Below are 22131 nucleotides of genomic sequence, written 5' to 3' on the forward strand. Positions count from 1 at the left end.
AAAATTTTTCTAAATTCATTTGTTTGGTTCCCTAGCACTTCCCTGATTACACCAATTTGCAATAAGCTATATGTATTTTCAAAATGTTCTAAGAGCTCCATGTGATAACAAATAGGTTCCTACATAAACTCAGTTTTTGTTAAATTTTTTGACGAAAACCATCGAATACCAAGTCAGCATCAATAAGATAATGACACGTGTCACCAATAATAATAATAAAAAAAAGTAATAAATATATAATATAAATAAAAATTAAAAATAATCAAAGCTGTACGGAGGCTCCGGCAAGTCGGCAACACCTCCAAAATCCTCTTTAGTTTCGTGATACACTGATACCCTTCTCCATGTACACTCATAATGAAACCTCATCATATCATTTTGTAGCTTGATTTTCAAATTTTAATAACTTGAGCACTCACAATAGTTTATCTATTTTTTAATGCAAAATGGCTAATTGGAACCTAGCTAGCTACTTTGCTTGCTAGGTTTAGGTGATCATGGACTCCCCCAAATAAAATTATTTTAGAAGAAAAAAGTGTTTACTTTTCATCACAAATACAACATTAAAAGGGAAATTTTTCTTTTGGTTGCAAAAATAAAATTCAAAATATATAGATCGAGCATGATCCAATTAAATCACAAATTTCACACACGTACAGTACTGCAGAAAGTGTGTTGGTGCTTGAGTGTTCTTTGGATTCTGCTACAGAAAGGAGGAAGACCTTGACTTGATGTCCTTAATTATTTAGCGAGTGTCGGAGAGAGTAAGAGGAGGAAGACCTTGACTTGATGTCGATCCTTCTAGGTTAAGGAGACCTCATAAACCTTTCATAATTGCTTAGCAAGTGCCTGAGAGAGCCAGAGAGAGAAAAAGAGGAGGAAGACCTTAATTGACTTGATGTCCTTCTCGGTTAAGGAAACCTGATATTTAACTGCTGAGGAAATTATAGAAATCTTATCAAGAGATTCTCATCATGACACATTTAACTGCTATATATGTCCCGCGCCTCAGGACCATGGCTGTGTTTGCCAAAGGACCCAAAAAAAAAAAAAAAAAAAAATTAACTATTTATTTTAAAATTAATTCCAACATTTTTATTATTTATATCACATAAATAACTTTTTATTATTATTTAAATAAAAAAAATCACTACAAAATAAATTTTTTTACTTTCTCATATAAAATGTTTTTACTTTTTTTTTTCACATGCTCCGATTCACTTCATTTTTTTAAGTCTTTTGGCAAACACGCCCAAACGACATACGTTCACACCACAACGGCTGTGTGGAAATGTTGACTTTGGGGACATGGCAAACCAGAAGTGTTGCCACACGACATACGTTCCCACGCTTCACGTTTGTAGGTTTCATACTTGCTTTTGCATGGCCTGTATATTGCGTGGTCAATGCTCTATTAATTGCTTTTCCCATTTTCACACAGCCCTGATCATTTCCTGGAAGCTTCACTGAAGCTTCAAGTCGAAGATACATATCCCCTGGCCTTTTTTTTTCTTTTATTAAAGCCCTTTACGGCTCTACCCACAATTCTCACTCCAAGCTTCAATTCGTTCCTAGCTTAATTCCATCACCATCAGTTTGATTCCCTACAAATCTTTCACATCGGTTTATTCCTTGATGCTATTGATTATCATTATCAATGTGTCAAGTAGTTCCCCTGGTCCATGACTTCACACACGGTTGCTGACGGTGTTAATCATCTACCAATGTCAGTCATCTTCCTCCAAAACCCGCTTCTTCTTGTGTCTTTGTAATATCTACTGATGCACTGATTTTGGAAAATTTCCTTCCAGTTTTCTCCTTAGAGATCTTTGGCCACTCAGCTTTCTCCTGATCATCATGTTCTCTCTACTAACAAGCATGCCTTCATCAACATCAGCTCTATCAGCATATACCTCTTTCACTGCATTCGTAATGCTGCTCCGGACTCTCATCAATGAGTTCAAAACCATAATCACCCAGCTCATTCCAAAACAACTCCAAGAGAATTTCTTATCGAGGCTTGAAGGCTTTTTTGGAAGTCTCTCATCATCTCAAATGACTCTTGTCGTTGATGAATACAACGGGCTTTCCATCAACGAAATTTACCAGGCTTCTGAACTCTATTTAACCACAAGAATTACCCCCTCAATCCGACAGCTTAAGGTTTTCAAGACCCCGTGTGAGAAGAAGCTCTCCATCACCGTCAACAAAGGAGAAAAGATTGTCGACATATTCGAGGGAATACATTTCACATGGGAATTCGTTTCCACCGAAAAGCAGAAATCATATTATGATTCTGAAAGGGGCTCTCAGGCAAGAGAAACAACTGAAAGTAGATCAATTCTACTCAATTTTCCCAAGAAATACAAAGAAGAGGTACTCAACACTTATCTGCCACATGTAGTTGGCATATCAAAAGCCATACAGGAAGAAAATAAGGTGTTGAAACTCTATTCACTCGGACGCTTCTTCACATGGGAATACATTCATCTTGATCACCCATCCACTTTTGATACACTGGCAATGGATCCAAAGCAAAAAAGAGATTTGATGGATGACTTGGACAGATTTGTGAAGAGAAGGGACTTTCATAGGAGAGTGGGAAAGGCATGGAAACGTGGTTACCTTCTATATGGTCCTCCTGGTACAGGCAAGTCAAGCTTGATAGCAGCCATGGCTAATTACCTGAAATTTGACATCTATGATTTGGAGCTTACAAATTTAAGTAGCAATTCAGAGCTCAGGAGACTGTTAGCCTCTATTGCAAATCGATCTATTCTTGTAATTGAGGATATTGATTATATCATTGAACTTCAAGACCGATATCGATATGGAGGATCCGATGATGCCGATAGCCAGGTGAGTTTATAAATTTTAACCATTTGTAGGCTTACATGCCCAGAAATGCTTTTATTTAAAGGCAACTTTTGATCAGTTGGTTACTAAAAGTAAAGATGATTAACTTGTTCTCTCCAATTGACAGCTAACACCATCTGGGTTGCTTAATTTTATGGATGGGCTATGGTCAAGCTGTGGAGAAGAGAGAATTATTGTGTTCACAACCCACCACAAAGACATAATCAAAAATCCTCCATATGAAGATATGCCCGAAGAAGAAAAAGAAGAAGAAGACTCTGAATATGACGATGAGCCTGAAGAACATCTAGACCCTTCATTCTTGAGACCAGGCCGCATAGACATGCACATCCACATGTCGTATTGCACTCCATGTGGGTTCAAGATCCTTGCTTCCAACTACCTGAGAGTTGAAAGTCACAGCCTGTTTGCTGAAATAGAAGAACTATTAAAGCAAGTGGAGGTCACCCCGGCTGAGGTTGCAGAAGAGCTGATGAAAAACGACGACGTTGACATCGCCCTTGCAGGACTGGTTACATTCCTTCAACGTCTAAATGGTTTAATATAGCCAATTGGGTTGAATTGAGAGTTCGGCCCATTCAAGCAATAGTTAAGCTCATTTCAGTTGCAAAAGTTGTTAGTTTGTTAGCTGGGCCGTGAAAGTCGTTATGGGCTTCAGTCTATAAAAGGCCCATCAATGTTATTGTAAAAACCGTCTGTTTCAATTGAATAATTAGTCGGTCCCCTTGCAGAGCTACTAATAAAAAGTAACTAGGCAAAGATAAATTTGTTTAAAACTACACTTGTCAGTTCAGTTCAATTAGCACTCAATTTATAATGTCTCCTCAATTTTTTTTTAAATATTATTGATCTGCTAGACCGTCTACGCTTTTACTTAACCCTTCCTTTAGAATCAGTTGTAATTATGGTTCTTAGAGTCTCCAATGGTAAAATTATATATCTTACCACCACATGTCTCTTGTTGCCATTGGTGAAGCCCAAGCTGTTTTGCTAGCATCTCAAGACTCAACTTTAGCTTATTTTGTTTTTGTTTTCTTTGTTAATTTGCTATCGTTGTATAGCTAGAAGGCTTACAAAGTCTTTAAGAGCGTATTTTATTGTGCACTTAGTTTAATTCGATGGTCCGCTTCCAATAAAAATTGGCTTAGAAAATGAACAAAAAAATTGGCCACTTGCAATACGCGACATAAAATTAATAAAAAAAACAAATAAATAAACATTCCTTTAGGTCACCACAACATTTTATTTTTTTTTCTAAACAAATTAAGAATAGGTACAGAAAAGTAGCTATTTCTTTGTGATTGGAACCTAAAATATGTTTCACGAGTCTGAAAGGTGTAGTGAGAATTGCTCAAGAAGCTTTTCCTTCCTACCATGTGGTTAACCTTGTCATATTTTCGCTAAGGTCAAGTGGCTTTTTCTTTGCGAGAATTGCTAGAGAAGCTTTTCCTTCCTACCACCACCACGTGGATGACCTTGTCATATTTTCGCTTTTAGAGCTACTTACGTATATCTATTCACGTCTAAATTGACTTGGCTTGATAATTTTGCGGGAAGCTTTCTAAGCTCTGAAGCTTCGAGTAGAAGATACACTTCCCCTTTTTGTCTTGTATAAAAGCCCTCTACCCAGAGTTGTAAGTATACTCCAAGCTTCCTCAATACCAGAACCATTAGTTTCCATACAAATCTTTCTCATAAGAATGTTTTCGCTAACAAGGATGCCTTCCACAACCTCAGTTCTATCAGCATATACCTCCTTCGCCGCATCCACAATGCTAGCCCGGACTATGATCAATGAGGTCAAAACCATAACTAGCCAGTTCATACCGCAACAACTCCAAGAGAATTTCTTATCGAGGTTTGCAGGCCTTTTTGGAAATCTCTCGTCTGAAATGACTCTCATCATTGATGAATACAGTGGGCTTTCCATCAATGAAGTTTTCCAGGCTTCTGAAGTCTATTTAAGCACAAGAATTACCCCCTCAATCGGACAGCTTAAGGTTTCAAAGACCCTGCATGAGAAGAACCTCACCATCAGCATCAACAAAGGAGAAAAGATTATCGACACATTCGAGGGAATACATTTCACATGGGAGTTCGTTTCCATTGAAAAGCAGAAATCACATTATGATTTTGAAAGCTATTCCGAGTCAACAGAAACGGCTGAACATAGATCAATTATGCTCAGTTTTCCCAAGAAATGCAAGGAAAAAGTGCTGAGCACTTACCTGCCATATGTAGCAAGCAGATCAAAAGCCATACAAGAAGAAAAAAAGGTGGTGAGACTGTATTCACTAGGAAACTCATGGGAATCAAGTCATCTTGAACACCCATCTACTTTCGACACACTCGCAATGGATCCAAAGCAGAAGAGAGAGTTGATGGATGACTTGGACAGATTTGTAAAGAGAAGGGAATTTTATAGGAGAGTGGGAAAGGCGTGGAAACGTGGGTATTTGTTGTATGGTCCTCCTGGTACAGGCAAGTCAAGCTTGATAGCAGCCATGGCTAATTACTTGAAATTTGACATCTATGATTTGGAGCTTACAAATTTACATAGCAATACGGAGCTCAGGAGACTGTTAGTCTCTACTGCAAACCGATCCATTCTTGTACTTGAGGATATTGATTGTAGCGTTGAGCTGAAAGACCGACAGTATGAAGGATTCAATCACGCCGATAGCCAGGTGAGTTTATAGATTGTAACCATTTCTTGCCACTGACTAATGATTTGCACCATTTGCAGGGTTACAAGCCAAAAACTGTTTTTATTTAAAGGCTATTTTTCAGTTGGTTGCTAAGAGTAAAGATGATTAACTTGTTCTCTCCAATTGACAGCTAACACTATCTGGGTTGCTTAATTTCATTGATGGGTTATGGTCGAGCTGTGGAGATGAGAGAATTATTGTGTTCACAACCAACTACAAAGACAGAATAGACCCTGCATTGTTGAGGCCAGGCCGCATGGACATGCACATCCACATGTCGTATTGCACTCCATGCGGGTTCAAGATCCTTGCTTCCAACTACCTAAGAGTCAAAACTCACAGCCTGTTCGCTGAAATAGAAGGACTCCTAAAAGAGGCAGAGGTCACCCCAGCAGAGGTTGCAGAAGAGCTGATGAAAAGCGACGACGCTGACATCGCCCTTACAGGACTGGTTGCATTCCTTCAACAGAAGATGCAGATGATGAAATGCGCCGAAGAATCTAAATTGGAAGGAGAAGTCATAGAACAAGGGAAACCAAACCCGAAAACCGAGGACAGTGAGAGAACTAAGAAGTCAAGGAAAGCAAGAAGGGGTAAAAAGCAAGCGATGAAAGGTTAAGATAGGAAATATTGTCTACTTGATTTGCTGCATCTGTCACTTGTCTTTGCAACATATTTGCATCTTAATGTGTGAAATAATCTGTTATTGTAATATAAAATAACTTTTCCGTGTGTTGCAAGTTCAATATATCAGTGCACAAATGTAGCACCGATGAAATAACAGACATCGAGTATCCTGACCTGAGCTAACATATACCCAACATCAATCACAGTTTACCTTGTCGACACAAATCGACCAAGGTTGGCTACAATTTAAAACACAAATGCAAACTCGTTGCACCCAACAAACATAGCTAGGCATTTCATCAAATAGCTTCACTGCAAGCAATTTCTAACCCCAACCAAGCACATAAGAATATGAAGTGTTTTGGAACGGGATCCGCACAAACGCAGGCTCCCACTATCACAAATTATGACATGGGCTCTGCCACTTGGGCAGACCTTAGGACAGCACAATTCCTAAAGTTCAATGGAAGCCACTGACCTAAGCCATGAGCCTTGTTGATCGCCCATCGACCCCGTCCAGGTAAGTAAATTTACCCGGGCTCGTGTTTATCGTTATATAATAGCGCCTCAGACTTGTTCTCCCTGCTTGTTTCCCATGTGGGATAACCCTACACCACAAAATGGAATGTACTCACAAAACGGAACTACAATATAACAGGGATTAGAGGAGAACTAGTGAAGTATTCAAGTAGAAAATTGCTTGATTGTAGGCACCAATAAAGTTTTTTACAACTCATTTATTCATTTCACAAGATTATTACAGCTTATTCTAAGAAAATAATTATTATACAATAATGCCTCTAAAATAAAGGGATTGCAAACTTGCAATAATATGCAATCATTATGATTATGGAAAATATTAGGAGAGAATATTATGGAAGGATATTATGAGAAATATCATGAGAATATTATAGAGATATTTTGGAATCCTATCATATCACAACATCCAGATATGATGATATCTGGCAAATGTCAAATGATAGGCAAACGTGAAACGAATTCAAAGGAGAAAAAGCAACAATTCTTGTGATAACGAGACAAAACTTCCGACTCCATCCTTAGTTTCTATAACCAATCAAACTATACTTATCACTGGGATAGAGGGGACAAAAGACAAAGTCACCTTAGAATCAGAATTCCCATATTAACGGTAACAAAACAACCCTAACAATCAAGATTTTTCTTTTTTATTTTTGTGCCTTTTATATGTTCCTTTGTATTATTGTTTTTCTTTGACAAAATCAAGATTGCAGAAAATAAAGCAGAGTCTCTCAACAAATCAGAGTGGCGCAGCGGAAGCGTGGTGGGCCCATAACCCACAGGACACAGGATCGAAACCTGTCTCTGATAAGAAGTAATTTTTTTCCAGCCTAACAATCGTTTCCTGAACACAAACAAATGAACAATCCATCATTTCTCAATTTATCTCAAAATCCGTCCGCTCATAATTTTTAATGGACTCGAAAGGCACAGATTCACCAACCCAATATCTTCTGGAAAACAAAGAACAATCCTAGTAAACTACAAAGTCCAAAAAAGGCATGATCAAGCACTTCTAAGTATCAAAATAAGCTGTTTAGACTTCTGAATTGTAATGATTTTTTGAGGTAGATGTACAATTCTATGAGCATTCTAAACATAAATTAGTTTGGAGTTTTGGGGGATAAATAAATAAAAATTAATTTCTGTCCTTGAGAAAACTTGTACACACATGCACGGTTTAACACAGAAAATTTTCGCTATGGCCCATTTTGTCAGGGACGCAATTTCTATCACAACATCCAGAGCCAAATGATAGGCAAACGAAAGGGCAACCAACAATTCTTGATCAAAGCACAAGCAGTCACCTTAGAATCGGAATTCTCATATTAACGGTAACAAAACAACCCTGGCAATCTATCTCCCTTGAAGCTTCCATTACCGCATCCAGCAGAGAACAAATCGACAGTAAAGAAACCTGCAACAATCACCCCGTGACCCGTGTCACTAAAGATTCATAAAGCCTCCCAACATTTTAAAAGGGCAAAATAAGAACCCATTGGAAACAAAAACCATAAAATAAGAAAAGTAAAGAATGATTAATTGGGTCATCAGCATTTACCAGAACATAGCAGTCTCCTCCAAAGCTACAAGAAGTTCCGCCGGTCCTCGTGTTTCCTTCTGCCCGTAGCAATGGAAGGACCTTTGGTAAAACACATCACACACGCAAAAACACAAAACATTTGGGAAAATGCCAAAAGACTTCGAAAAAGACAAAATTTGAAGCGTATTGGAACGGGGGCCGCGCGAACGCAGGCCCCCACTAACACAAATTATGACGTAGGTTCTGCCACTTGGGCAGACCTTAGGACAGCACCCTTCCAGAGTGCAATGGAAGTCACTGACCTAGGCCATGGGCCTTTTTGATCACCCATCGACCCCGTCCAGGTAAGTATGTTTCACGGAGCCCTGCTTTTTTCTTTATATCATAGCGCCTCTTCCTTGTTCTTCTTGCTTCTTTCCCATGTGGGATAACCTACACCATAAAATCGAATTTACTCACAACTCACAACTCACAACTTACAAGCCGATGTTAAAGAGGTGGCTCATTCAGTATCAATCGGCCATAAAATTTGTAAAAAGATGTTTGCTCTTCTAAAATTCTATCAATTCTATATGCTTTAATATTCGGTAATGATCATATTCTGCAATTGAAGTGATCCAGACCAGTGTGCAGACACCGTGAAGTCAAAGGCATGGGATGTAGAAAAATGAGATTGAGGGAGCGAGAATGAAGAATACATATTCATTAAAAAAATATATACATGCTTTAAAAAAATTAGCTACAATAAAAGTAATGTTGTTTTTTATACTCTATTCATATTGACTGACGTCGTGTGTTTTAAGTTATTTTTACGTAAATCAATGTGAAAAATAATATTACTCCTTAAAAATAAATAAATAAATAAATTATTTAACTAAAATAAGAGCAATACTACTCTTTACATTCATTTCACACCAACTAACATAAACCGTATAAAATAGATGTAAAGAATAACATTGCTCCTAAAATAAAAATAAATGAATATTTACCTAAAATTTGCTGAGTCAAATGTAAATGTTTTAAATACTTTGATTAATGCAACAAAAGTGCCAATAAAAAATAAAAAACATTATATCCCAAAAATATCTCGCCATACTAATGTTTAGAGTCTTTGTTAAAAAATATATATATATTCTACTGGTTGATTGGACTGCCATTGGATGGTTATTGTAGGTGGCAGATTATAGTAAAATAGAACATCAACTGTGAAAGGAAGAACAAGATGGTGGATGATGGATCCCCTTTTCGAATAATGGATCCGGAAAATTGTTAACTTCAAAGTAACATCCTGATATTCAATCTGCAGCCATCTAGTGAAGATGGAAAATGAAACCACAACAATGAAATTGATGAGATAGAACAGCCATTGGTAAGGCTCGGCCCCAACCATTCTCCATCATGACTAGAAGATGACTAGATGAGGGGACCAAAAAAAAAAAAAAGAGAGCGAATGGATAAAAGAAAATTTTAGTACGCCCACCGTGGGGCTCGAACCCACGACCACAAGGTTAAGAGCCTTGCGCTCTACCAACTGAGCTAGACGGGCTTGATGGTATTTGCTTAAACCTTAAATATATTAATTAAACTTAATAGTGCAAATACCCATTCTACCACCAATAAGTTGTTATACACACTCCCACCTCTCTACACCAATTTTTTGTCACACCTATAGATGGCTTAAAACTACCATTGAATTTAGATAAATCATATAACTGACACATTAATATTATTGGATTTTAATTCAATGGTAGTTTTTAAAGCCACTTATAGGTGTGAATTGAGAATAAGTGTAGCATTACTCATTTCAAAATATTGACAACCAATTTCATTCAAGTGGACATAGATAAATGAGTAGATATTGAAACAATCTCCTGCATGTTCTTCCCCCCGACATATCCACTTTTGTATAATACCTAAGTTCTCATCAAGCTATTATATAAAAGTGGATATGCCTAATTAGGAAATTCAGTTTATCGCCGGCCCTCTTTCTATTTTCTATGAATCTCTTCAGGAGATTTGGTCAACTTCTTTTGTGACTTGCAACAATATCAAGTTGCAACTTTACTAAATATGAAAGCAAAACTGATAGTGGATATAGATCTGGCCTGTGCAATAAGGTGGCCCCATGTGAAAGACTGCTTGAGCCCTATTTGCTCTAGCTGCCCGAGCTGGTGGGGCCAAGGCAAAATCTCACATGAGCTCCAAACTACATGAATACCTGTTCAAACTAAGTAGAGTCCAATCAAGCTTTCACTGCAATTAGAACAACCCTATTGTACTGTTGTACATGAGCTCCATCCTTCAAGAATAGCATGATGCACAAGCAAAATCTTTTATCCTGGGCATTAGCCATAAGCAATTGGTAGAGCATTGAAACCTCTGCTGTATAATTTGATTGGCACTGATAGTCGTACATTTTAACCTACAAATGAAACTTCATATCCATCCAGACACGACTTTTCAACCGCGAATCTGAAGCTTAAATTGACATACATAATACACGTATTCCTACCCAAAAGTGGAAAACGAGAAGAGAAAAAACAAAAAATTCATAAATTACAGGGGCCTGTACATCTCTTCTCTATGAAACAAAATAAGTGATGCCCATGGGAACAGGACAGAAGAAGTGAAAAAGATGATGCAACAGAAATTTACAACGCTAACAATCTAACATTGATAAACCGAATAGCTCTTGCTTTTCCATAAGAAGCTAAAAGCTTTCCCCATTTTTCTTCTAGACATTGATTTACATGGTGGCTTTGGTTCCGCAGTAGGCATGGACTTATTGCTACTTTCAGCCAGCTGTTTCGTTTCAGCAGGTGGTTGGTCTCGTTGTCGCTGCTCCCGAAACAGCATCAAAAGTTTCTGAGCCTTCTCTTTTCCTCTTGAGGTCCCATTCACTGAGATCGAAACCAATGAAGGTATTACCCCTTCTTGTAGAACCATTTGGCTGCATTTCTCATTTCCATGACACAAAATCAAGAGACACGATGCAGCTTGCTCCTGCTCCATAAGTTCACCAATGTCCAACATTGTTGCTAGCCCACTAATAAGGCCAGGTGCTGATATCATTTCATCCTTTCCTGATTGACTTGAAGCCAGGTTTATAAGGACAGCTATGATTTTTTCCATCCAAATGTGATCACCAGAGGCCACAAGAAGGGGTTGGAGGCCCTTGATGATGCCGGCTGAAAGGAGGTTCGGAATATTGGAGGTGAGAGTAGAGAGATTATAGAGGGCATGGAGGGCATCAAGCTTGCTCTGAGGTTCAGGATTAGCTCGAAGGACCCGGGTTAAGAAAGGGACTGCCTGACTTGAGCCAATGATAGGCTTGGCTTCTTCAAGGAGGGACAGATTCAGATAGAGTGCAGTGGCAGATCCATGGGACTTGGGGTTGGAGATCATCTCCTCCAACAATGAAATTACTCCCGCTGCTAACATCATCTCCTTGTTTCTGAACAGAATATGAAAATAGCCCCACATTAAAATTTTAGAAGATCCTCATAGTTAACAAATTTGTGTGTTTGGGTAGCGCCCTTTCGCTTTTAATCAATTTTGATTACTTATAAAAAAAAAATTATTAAAAACAAAAACTTGTAATAAAAGCAAACACCCAAAAAATGTAACATGTTACACAAAGCTATTGGACCACACCCACATAAAGGTTTCAAATTATACTAAATAGACATCCAGCTTCTAACTATTAAAAGGATCCGACAAATACTTTAAGCCACCTATCTTTGTGCAGTTTTAAAACAATAAAATTCAACAACAAACATGTTCTCTCCATGAATGATGCATTTGGGGAATCCATTCAAGATGGATATTTCATTTTTCTTCATGCTAAGAATATGATGAATGCTTTATGCATAGAAACATATGTGTGTGTGTGTGTGTGTGTGTGTGTGTGTGTGAGTGTGTGTGTATATATATATATGTGTGTGTGTGTAAAAACACATGCACACACGCATATATATGTATGTACATATATCTTATATACATAAAAACAATGCTACAAATTAAACTCTTATATAACTCTTGTACAACTAAACTGATGTGGAGTCTTCATAAATCATTGGATCAACCTTTATTATTAAATCCAATGATTTATGGACACTCCATATCAACCCAGTTATAAAGGAGTTGTATAACAGTTGAGTTTTTAGATTTACTCCATATATAAATAAAGCATGCATTAATTCAAAAGAAATTGGAAATAAAATAAATCGACAAGATTATAGTTCGTTTGTGGTATTGACCATAATCACCAAAATTTGTGATGCATAACTCATATAGTTAAAATTTTGACAGAATTCTAAAAATATAGTGCATGGCCGAAAAGAAAACTTTGTCTTGCCATGTTTAATGTTTTAATACCTGCTATTGTTGACAGCTAGGTTGAAGAGAGCCATGGCTCCACTTTCCTGAGCCATTGCACTCCCTTCATGCACAGCTGAGTCTAGAAATTGCAAAAGAGCTTCCACGAACCCATTGGCCCCCATAAAGATCCTAGCCTCCTCATCATCCTTCAGCAACAACCTTATTTGCTCCACCACTTTGCACTTTTTCCTTAAATCTTCCCCCCCATCCAAGACAGACAGAAAATTCTGATAACTGTCCAATACACCAAGCTCAGATTCTTCTGGCTTAGGAGACAAACTTTCTGTTTCATTTCCTTCAGCCTCTTCTATGATACCACTCTCCTCTAAAGGGACAACCTTAACCCCCCTCAACTTGCAAGAGCCAACGCTGTCCCCAGATCTCGACTTTGCAGACTCAGACTCGGACAATGCCAGCCTCCAATAGTTGAGGTCAAGAGACTCTGGGGGGCCATCAGGAATAGAAACTCCATTATGGTCACACCAACTAGCAATGAGACCTTTAACACAGTAATTAGGAGTCAACGAGAGATGAGAGAGCTTCTGTTGAGTCTTTGGGCAGGTGTTATGCCCATCACTGAACCATTTCTCAATGCAGATCCTTTCATATGTTTGCCCTGACGAAATGATGACTGGATCATGCATAAGCTGCAAAGATATTGGACACCTCAGTTCTTCAGGCGGCATCTGCCCTGATCTCCTATTGTTTGGCTTGAAATTAAATGAATTAAGTTTTGACAGGTGCCGTTCAAAGGCTAGACCATTGCCACCATGTCCACCATCCTCAAGAGAACCTAGAACAGTGGGAGAACAAGGTGTTGAACCCTGTGAATCATTGTCATCAGAGATCTCACTTCTAAATAATTTGGAGTACTTTCTCATGAGATGTAAAAGATAAGCCACAATTGATTCCTTCCTCTTGTCTTCCTCCGCACGAGCTCTTTCTATGAGTTTCTTGAGAGCTCTTCTCTCAGTAAGAGCTGCTCTGGAAGAGGTTATTCCAAGTTTAGTAGCAGCCTGGTGAAAACATTCAAGCTCATTACTGTCATTACTGTTGTTGAATTTTTTCCCCTGCTGGAGCAATGCAATTATTTCATCGCCAACTTGCTTCTCTAACGGATCGAGTGAGAAAACAGTCTCCTCAAGCTCACTCACAATCTCCTGAATCTAAAAGGAAGTTGAAGTTACAAAAGGTGTCAAAGTACAAAAAAGTGATATAGACAAAAGTAAAAACAACAAAAGACGGCAAGACAATACCATCAAGAAGGATAACCTAGTCATTTATACAAATTCAAATGAAAATGTAATGACCACTTTATATTCAACCCATGACCCCTTGGGAAAAGATTTAAGTCTTGATACTATCAAGCCTCAACCCACCAAGGAAGTATAAAGATGCACCAGTGTCCTTTAGAGGACCATCCGGTGTGTCAGCAATGTTGAACCATTTGAAACAAGCTTATAAAATGTTCCACATCAGAATTCAAAATTCTCATTTCTTAAATTCTATACACCATCCATTCCAACTACCAATTACCTTACTAAGCAAGCTTTTCCCAAGCCACATGATGGAAGAAAAATCAAATATTAAAGGTTACATTCTTTTCTTTCCCTCTGTCCTGGGAGAAAAAGCAGGTTAACCCCTTACTAGCTAAAAAGGAGAAAAATTAAAAGAAATACTATTACTATTAACACTTATCAGCTCTCTTTATATTGAACTTCAAGTGGGTCCCTCACCATGGACGTGCAACACATCATCACATGGGGCCTAAATGATGGTCTGAAAACCAAAATTCCAGGCTTAAACTCACTGAAAGTCAAGTGGCTGTCAAAGTGTTATATTATTAACTTCAAATTTAGTTAACTCATGTCACCTCATCAACTTTGACCAATACATTTAGGACAATGGTCAGGAAGATTGGAGCTCGGATTGTAGAGGGGGCCATGGTACCCAATGTGATGAAGTGACCACATGCATAAAAATGCATGTCAACATCACCCAAAATGGACAAAAAAGCATGTAGCAAGACAACCAAAGCCATTCTGAATAAAGGAACAAGCATCAAGCATGAACACAAGAGAACTCTTGTAACAGCATCGCCTTTTTATTAGGATATTATGCCAATGCCTGAGGTAATCATTTTGGCATTCCATCATAATTCTGCAGAAAGTCCTGGTTGAAGTATTCCTCAAAAAGAAATGAAATTTTGTCCACTCTTCTTATGACATACACACATAAACAAAGCTTCCCAGACAGTTAGAACTCAGCAAATAGATTCATCTATCTGATTTGAAAAACATAAGGAATGCAAAGATTCTTTCAAGTTAACTCAATCAAGCTATAGCTCATTCAATAAGTAGAAGAGGGGGCATTATGCATGCATGGCAAAGAAAACACTAAGAGCTTCAATAATAATTACCTGACAACCAATTGACTGTGGAACAATATCATCAACACGCCTGAGACTCTCTACAAGTGCACATCTTGCCTTCTCAAACTTTAAAAGAACAGAATCCCCAGTTATAGCCTGCATGATAAGAACAATTCCAATGGTAAAACATTGCTGAAGAGACACACCCCCTCTCAAAAAGAAAAACTTCACAGAAATTAGTGCAAAGTCCAATGATCACATAATGGATAGTTTATTACTAGCACATGTTATGATATTACAATTCATATTCTCACTATAAAATATCAATGCAATAAAGAAATCATACCAAGTAAAGTTTACTACATTCTGAACAATGTTGAAGAACATTCTTCGCCTTCTCAAGTGCCACATGCAATGAACATAATCCCTGAATGCCAGATTTGCTCCGAGGCCGTGCTGCTTCCAAGGAAGGGAATATTGATATTACTTTGCAATAAATTGCAGAGAGTGTCTTGCACATTTCTCCATGTAGCTGCATAAGGAAACACGTTGTGAGCTAATCATCCAGAGTAGTTGAACTGCATGTAAAGTATGAACTTTGAACAGTTTATGCTAAATACTATAATTCTATATAACTACAGCCCAAAATCAGGAAAGCCTTGTGGAAGAAAAACCAACTTATATTTGGAAAGAAGACGACCAAATTCTCGCCAAGCTCATATACCAATAATGATTTCAACTCACTAGTGATTTTGTTTAGGCAAGTAGAATTTTCTATTTACGAAGGAAACTCAGTATGTTAGACACAATTATCACCACCAAAAGGAACTGAATTCCAACATGTCTTATCCATGAATTCATCCGGAACCCAACTTCAAAAACCACCAAGATCTACAACTGTCAACTAGATTAATCAAGAGAAAAATAGTAGAAGCACTCAAAAGTATAATTTCTTTAATTTCCCAAAAAAAAAGCCCATATAACAAAATGAAAATGAAAATCCGTAGAAAGATTTAGAATTAATAGACAAATAAGTTACCCAGTCCCATGTAGATGAGATGGCATCTATTCAGCGTTAAAATTTAACAAGCAAACAAATAAATTACTAAATAACATTTTTCACAAAAATGCCAAATCCAAGCATTACACTGATACCTTGGCATCACTTGCTGCAAATAAGTTTTCTTCAACCTCCGTAATGTCCATTATTGAATTAGGAAAACTAGAGATAGGCTTAGTTCATCTGGATAGGAAAAGAAAAAAAAAAAAATCAGCAAACGCTTAGGAACCTCTCTTCTGCTTAGCTCAAGAAGGATACCAGTGACAAGTCCAAACTGGTATAGCTAAAGAAACTTTGTTGCATAAAGGCATGCTAAAAAATCCAAACAGAAAATTATTTTGATAAAAGAAGCTGGAATCAACAATATACATGGCAAACCAATGAATGTAACGCTTACACCGTTTGGTTGCTTTGAACTGACGAAAAATAAAAGAAAAACGAAATCAAACATTTTGCATTCCATTTTTAGGGGGGGGGAAGATTAATTGAGGTAACTAAGCCGATTATTGTATTCGGCTCAATTGAATGGTGGAAAAGAAATCTCTAGTCCAACATTTTCTCACCAACCAAACAGAGCTTTGGCACAAATAAAAAAAAAAAGAGCCTTTAAACACAGACACCCAATAAAAGAAAAGGTCGTCAGCACAGTGAACTATTATTTGTTTATAGCATTCTATAAAACGCAATTGATCCAGACAAGACAGAACAAGAGGAATGATGAGAAAAAAGAAAAAACTATTTGATTTTGACATTTCATCAAACACAAATCCAGACTCATCAAGCAAAATTCACAAACAAAAACATACATTGAAACAGGAATGACGGCATAAAAAACGCATAAATTGATTTTGAATTTCGATCGAATACCCAAGATTCAAGATGCCCAAGTAAATGGAATTCGAAAATGACTTCCTAAATAGAGATCTTTAGCTTGGAAGAGACCCAGAGATGACCATCAGCTAAGAAATTCCAAATACAGATACAAAACAGTGCAATCCACATTTATAGGAACCACTTAGACAAATAAAGGCACTACCTAACCATAAAAACGCGAATTGCCTACGCAATGTGATTCACATCCAGAAAAAGGAAAAAGAAAACACGGAGACAAAATTAAAATAGAAAAGAAAAACATTTTCACAAAACAAATCACAGCTCAAAACTCCAAAAATCCAGAGAACGGAAACAGAACTAGACGCTAAGTATTTGAGTGAGGGAAACTAGGGATTGGCACCGAAAACGCACCAGAAAAAACGGAATCAAGCCAAGGAGGCTTCATACAAGAGCATTTACAAGAATCCCGGGAACCAAACAGAAAATTAGGGTTTCCATGATCCGCGAAGTTCCATCTCATTACACTTGGTAGGTTTTAGAGGATCCGAATAGAGAGAGAGAGAGAGAGAGAGAGAGAGAGGGAGGGAGGAGGGGGAGGGAGATTAGGCTTTCTGTTATTTCAGTGGGCTTACATGGAAAGGAAAGGAGTATTGGAAATCGGATTTAGATTTTCAAAGATTTGAAGGGTTTACTTCAAGGGAAATAACTGAGTGAGAGGGGGTTTTTTTTTATGATGGACTTGATTAATTGTTTATTAGATAATAACAAAAAAAAATTGGGAAGAGGGAATTGGGAATTTTTTCGCCGCTTTTGTCTCCCCGGTTCACCGGCCGACAGTTGCCGACCTCCTCGTTTGTCGGTTATTAGATCTGTCATAAATGTAATTGATTGACGCAATTGTCCTTCTTCATTGATTTTTTTTTTTTATCCTTTATTATTATTTATTATTTTTGACCAAGTTGGGAGAAATCCACAAGTCAAGGCCCCTTCACTTGCTTCTCTCTCTCTTGGTACGGATTTGAGGGGTTTACAAGTTTATAAATTTAGCATGCATGAGTCATACATTGAAGTTGATTAGTTGATTGACCAGGAAATATAGGGTATGTTTGTTAAACCCTTGTAGACGACATGGATTTATGAGGGAAAAAATATAAATATTTTATATAAAAAAGTAAAAAAATAAAATAAAAATAAAGTGAATGGTAGTGAGAGGAGAGGTAGAGATTTAATAAACGAGGTTATATTTGGCCAACTCATGCCGGGAGACAAATTAGGGAGTCAATAATTTGAGTTGAGAGACAAAATTTAAATTGCAAGTCTCGACTAGACCACAAAAGCCAATGCAAAAAAACAAAATACATAACAAGCAATAAGACCCAACTAGAAATAAAATTCAAGTAACCAATCAACCGTGTTAGCATAATGATTGCTTAGAAGATGTCGGGATTGTAGTATAAAGAACAATCACTCAATAGTTTCAATCCAACAACCCTGTGATTCCAAGTGAAAAATTTGATCGAGGTGATATCCCACCAATCAGCATTAAATCTAGCACATAATCTGGCTAAAGGCCATATTTCGCATTAAGCGTAGAATCCAGTACGACAGTTAGTTAGGAATATATTCTACTAATGGACGCTCCACATAAGAAGATCATATTTTATTTAGTAACTTAAATATCGAAGCGTTCTCCTATTGAAAATTCCCAACAAGTCTCCGACTTTTTCTATTTATCTTATAGCCATTCATTTATTAGACTTACCGCATGATGAAGTATATCATTGCATGTAACCATTATTTCAATTAAAAGAAGAAAACATGTTTTAGATAAATTAATTTTTCTCGGGCTTTAACTAACTTCAATTAAGGTCACACAAACATAGCTTTACATTAAAAAAATGTGTTACAAAATAATTAAAAATCATTAAAGCAACCTTTCATCATAGTACTTCATAATAATATATTAAGTACAAGAAATAACTAAATAACTACGTACTTGTTTGTTGTGTACAAAACAAAATAAAAAAATTAGCCTCAATCCCTACCAATAATGCCATGACATTTTAGGAATATATAGATGCTCATTGCGCACGGGCCTTGAAAGTCATCATTCCTCACACCTAATATAAAAATAATGAGTCATGATTCAGAGCACGTCGGTGTGTTTCAACAGTGAAGCACGCCAGGTTAAAAAAAAAAATTTCAAAAAAATTAAAATAATAAAATAATAATAAAAAAAAAATCACGGCCGGCGTGCTTCAACAGTGAAGCACGCCGGTCGTGCTCTATATCTTTACCCAAAAATAATATATTAAGCACCAATTCACTTGTAAATTGGTGGTATTTTTAAAGGAAAATGTTTGGGTACTATAATTTTTATTATCGCTTTGGTATGGTCTACATTCAGTCTTAATCAAATTTAATTGATTAGCGATTGATACTATAAATAGCAGAAAAACTTATAAGCCGATGCGATAATTCACATAACATTGTCACGCTACTCAAAATCAAATTTAATTATTTTGTGGTTGACGTTGTAATTGTTACGTTAATTGCAACGTCAATTTATAATTGTCATACAGTAAAAGTTATAGTACCCTTAACATTTAACATTTTAAAATGAGTAATGCTACATTTATCATTGCATTTTGGATTATTTGTTATTAAATTTTAATCAAATATTGATTATTCATGTGAAAAAGTGTGAGAAAAAAAATATAAAAATAGTACAAATTTTAATAATGTATGATCGGAATATTGAAGAAAAAAATTATTATTTTTTTAATATATTTCATTGCTTTTCATTTTCTCTATTTGTTTTTTCGCAAAAATTCTGGTACTACTTGTTAATCATTTAGATTCACACTGTGTGATCCAAACCTTTTATCAGAATCAATGATAAACAACACTTTGGAAAAAGAAAAAGAAAAAGAACAAAAAAAAAAACGATAAACAACACTTACAATTACAAAAGTCTGATGAGGGTACTTTCGTCAACCTGAATTAACATGATTAAATTGGCAGCGGCTGTCTCCACGCAGTTGTACGGAAACAAAAATCAACGATTCTGTCTGATTATAAAAATGTGGGCTCACTGAAGTCCACGTGGTTGTATTTTTCACCACCCATTTTTAGCATGCTCTTTTCTGACTTTTAGTAACTCAGTTAACTCACCGTCCAGATCCGTAACTCACGGAATCAGCACTGTAGTTTTCCCCACTATCAGAATCGGCGTTAAAAAAAAAAAAAAACAGACGGGAAAGAGTTCAATTGTAAAAATCCCTCCAAAATTACAGTTTCTTAGAGCTAATAAAATTCCATTCAATGACTTATTCACAAATTAGTAGTATGAGTTATTTAAAATTTTTAAATAATATGACACAATATACATTATTAAATCTACTCAAATAAAATACAAACAGTAAAATAATTTATCTTCGTTTTACTTAACATTGAATGAAAATATCATGTTTGATTAAAAATAGTGGGAAAACTTCTTAAAAAAAGTTTTTTTCAAAATAAACAAATACAATGCTATTTTTATATCATTGTATTTTAATAATAATTAATCAAAGTCGTGGAAGTATTAAAAGCGTCTTTACACGAGTTGGTCGTGCGCCGCACAATGAGAAAAAAATGGATTCGAACTAGTGACCTCAGTTTCATAAGTCGTGATCCTCAACCGATTAACTAATGGTTAAGAGTTTTTTTTTTTTTTTTTTTCTAAATGTAAAGTTTTAAACAGTGCCTTACAGGCACACGTCCAACATCTTTGCAGTAGTACACATGGCCTTTATTTGCTGAACATTCTAGTTGTTTACTTAAGGTGTGATTGTAGGAAGAAGGGCACCCCGTTCATTTGGGACGTTGCTTGTAGATGCCATATTATATGATTCTGTTCAAAATTATTCCAAATTTTTATAGTTGTGGTCAGTTAATATACCTACCTTACGCTACTACTACATTATTTTAATTAATGTATACTGTAGTGGCTGCGTCACGGTGGCTCAATTATGAATTAACCACCCATATACAACTTATATATATATAAAGCTATATGTTAAGGACTAACTTTGATCTAAAATCATACAAAGCAAAATCTTTATGATCATATCATTTTATCGCCCTTTAAAATCTAATGTTTAGGATAGACAATTTGATCGACACTTACTCGATGATTTTTCACATGCATTAATGTTGTCTTAATGCACTAGTCGTGATTTTTCAGTTCAATGAAATGATTGCGTGACTGAAATGTTGGGTTGTACACAAAACAATAGCATGCTTATATCCCAATTCCTTTTGGATTTTATTAATATTGACTAATTGTGGACGTTACCTTTAAGGAAACTATCTATTTACTTACTTTGATGCTGAGCAGTTTAATCATGTCCCCCACGGCATTGAATGAGACATTTAATACCAAACTTTGTCTCTAAAGGTTAAGAAAAGTTTGACATTGTGCTAAAATGGTTGCCTTGTTGGGATTTATGAGAAAGCGTAGGCACAGATCCATATTCTAGACGGGGTTTTGTGGTAAATATATTGTTAGGTTTGTTACTATTTTGGGGTACTTTTTGTTATTTGTATAACAAAAAGAAACTATAATGTGACATAAATGTGAAATTTGTTTTTGTGTGTTTTATGTTTGAGAATAACTTTAACAGGTAATAGTGTAAACTGAGTGTTAGAGGTGTCAAAAATTACTGAAAAATTGGAACCAGAAAACTGGAAATTTGGGAGCCAGTTCCGGTTGCAAAAACCCAAAAACTGAGGACCTCGGTTCCAGCCCCAATTTTTGGCACCCGATTATATCCATGAAACAGGAACCGGGTGTATATATATTAAACCGGTTTAAAAAAAAAAAAAAAACAATTTTCTTAAAAAGCTGGTTACCGGGACCCGGTTCCCAGTTCTGGTTGCCCAAAACCAAGAACCAGGGTACTCAATTTTGGCCAAAAATCAAGAAACAGGACCGAATTGACACCTCTACTGAGTGTTTTACACACTCCAATAAGAAGCAGACGTGTTAGTTTGAAGTACCAACAAATAATATAACTTTTCACACCAAATAAATTATCTTTTATTAACAAAATTTATCATAAAAAAAATTCCCTATTGATAAAATCACATGATCTACCGTCTTTGTTGGTTTTGGAGACTCCGGTATTGAGAGTTCAGAGGTGAGTGG

General features: G+C 36.5%; 3 protein-coding genes, 1 long non-coding RNA gene and 3 other non-coding genes across 8 annotated transcripts; 2 read left to right on the forward strand and 5 right to left on the reverse strand.

Moving 5' to 3' along the window:
* The first annotated feature begins 1765 nt into the window (after positions 1-1765).
* LOC132179436 (AAA-ATPase At3g50940-like) lies at positions 1766-3622 on the forward strand. The gene is made up of 2 exons (XM_059592164.2): positions 1766-2859; positions 2984-3622. The coding sequence occupies exons 1-2, from the start codon at positions 1858-1860 to the stop codon at positions 3422-3424; spliced, it is 1443 nt and encodes a 480-aa protein (XP_059448147.2). The 5' UTR covers positions 1766-1857; the 3' UTR covers positions 3425-3622.
* A 550-nt stretch (positions 3623-4172) lies between these two features.
* Positions 4173-6204, forward strand: LOC132178483 (AAA-ATPase At3g50940-like). Its single transcript, XM_059590911.2, has 2 exons — positions 4173-5564; positions 5716-6204. The coding sequence occupies exons 1-2, from the start codon at positions 4578-4580 to the stop codon at positions 6202-6204; spliced, it is 1476 nt and encodes a 491-aa protein (XP_059446894.1). The 5' UTR covers positions 4173-4577.
* On the reverse strand, positions 4810-8844 carry LOC132178620 (uncharacterized). 2 transcript variants are annotated; one of them, XR_015911865.1, is made up of 4 exons: positions 8314-8844; positions 8060-8169; positions 6691-6820; positions 4810-4889 (listed from the first exon to the last, which is right to left on the reverse strand). It is a non-coding gene; the product is annotated as an uncharacterized LOC132178620 (long non-coding RNA). The 2 variants fall into 2 exon arrangements; XR_009439845.2 differs by lacking the exon at positions 4810-4889 and having other exon boundaries at positions 6275-6820; positions 8314-8835.
* LOC132180128 (U1 spliceosomal RNA) lies at positions 6579-6740 on the reverse strand. The gene has a single exon (XR_009440024.1). It is a non-coding gene; the product is annotated as a U1 spliceosomal RNA (small nuclear RNA).
* Positions 8487-8647, reverse strand: LOC132180126 (U1 spliceosomal RNA). Its single transcript, XR_009440022.1, has one exon. It is a non-coding gene; the product is annotated as a U1 spliceosomal RNA (small nuclear RNA).
* Positions 8845-9768: 924 nt separating the features above from the next.
* On the reverse strand, positions 9769-9841 carry TRNAK-CUU (transfer RNA lysine (anticodon CUU)). Its single transcript has one exon. It is a non-coding gene; the product is annotated as a tRNA-Lys (tRNA).
* An 817-nt stretch (positions 9842-10658) lies between these two features.
* Positions 10659-17676, reverse strand: LOC132177458 (U-box domain-containing protein 6). Its single transcript, XM_059589793.2, has 6 exons — positions 17352-17676; positions 16202-16289; positions 15393-15578; positions 15095-15202; positions 12673-13841; positions 10659-11749 (listed from the first exon to the last, which is right to left on the reverse strand). The coding sequence occupies exons 2-6, from the start codon at positions 16250-16252 to the stop codon at positions 10963-10965; spliced, it is 2301 nt and encodes a 766-aa protein (XP_059445776.1). The 5' UTR covers positions 16253-16289; positions 17352-17676; the 3' UTR covers positions 10659-10962.
* Positions 17677-22131: the final 4455 nt, after the last annotated feature.

This window comes from Corylus avellana, chromosome 4 (genome assembly GCF_965113065.1).
Source record: "Corylus avellana chromosome 4, dhCorAvel1.hap1.2, whole genome shotgun sequence".
Classification (NCBI taxonomy): Eukaryota; Viridiplantae; Streptophyta; class Magnoliopsida; order Fagales; family Betulaceae; genus Corylus; species Corylus avellana.

Bases quoted from the DNA above. Each gene is read 5' to 3' on its own strand.
- LOC132179436 (XM_059592164.2), top strand. From the start codon at position 1,858: ATGTTCTCTCTACTAACAAGCATGCCTTCATCAACATCAGCTCTATCA. The intron at 2,860-2,983 runs GTGAGTTTATAA...TCCAATTGACAG, and splicing joins CCGATGATGCCGATAGCCAG to CTAACACCATCTGGGTTGCT.
- LOC132178483 (XM_059590911.2), top strand. From the start codon at position 4,578: ATGTTTTCGCTAACAAGGATGCCTTCCACAACCTCAGTTCTATCAGCA. The intron at 5,565-5,715 runs GTGAGTTTATAG...TCCAATTGACAG, and splicing joins TCAATCACGCCGATAGCCAG to CTAACACTATCTGGGTTGCT.
- LOC132177458 (XM_059589793.2), bottom strand. From the start codon at position 16,252: ATGGACATTACGGAGGTTGAAGAAAACTTATTTGCAGCAAGTGATGCC. The intron at 15,203-15,392 runs GTATGATTTCTT...CTTATCATGCAG, and splicing joins AATGTAGTAAACTTTACTTG to GCTATAACTGGGGATTCTGT. The intron at 11,750-12,672 runs GTATTAAAACAT...TATTCTGTTCAG, and splicing joins CTAGCTGTCAACAATAGCAG to AAACAAGGAGATGATGTTAG.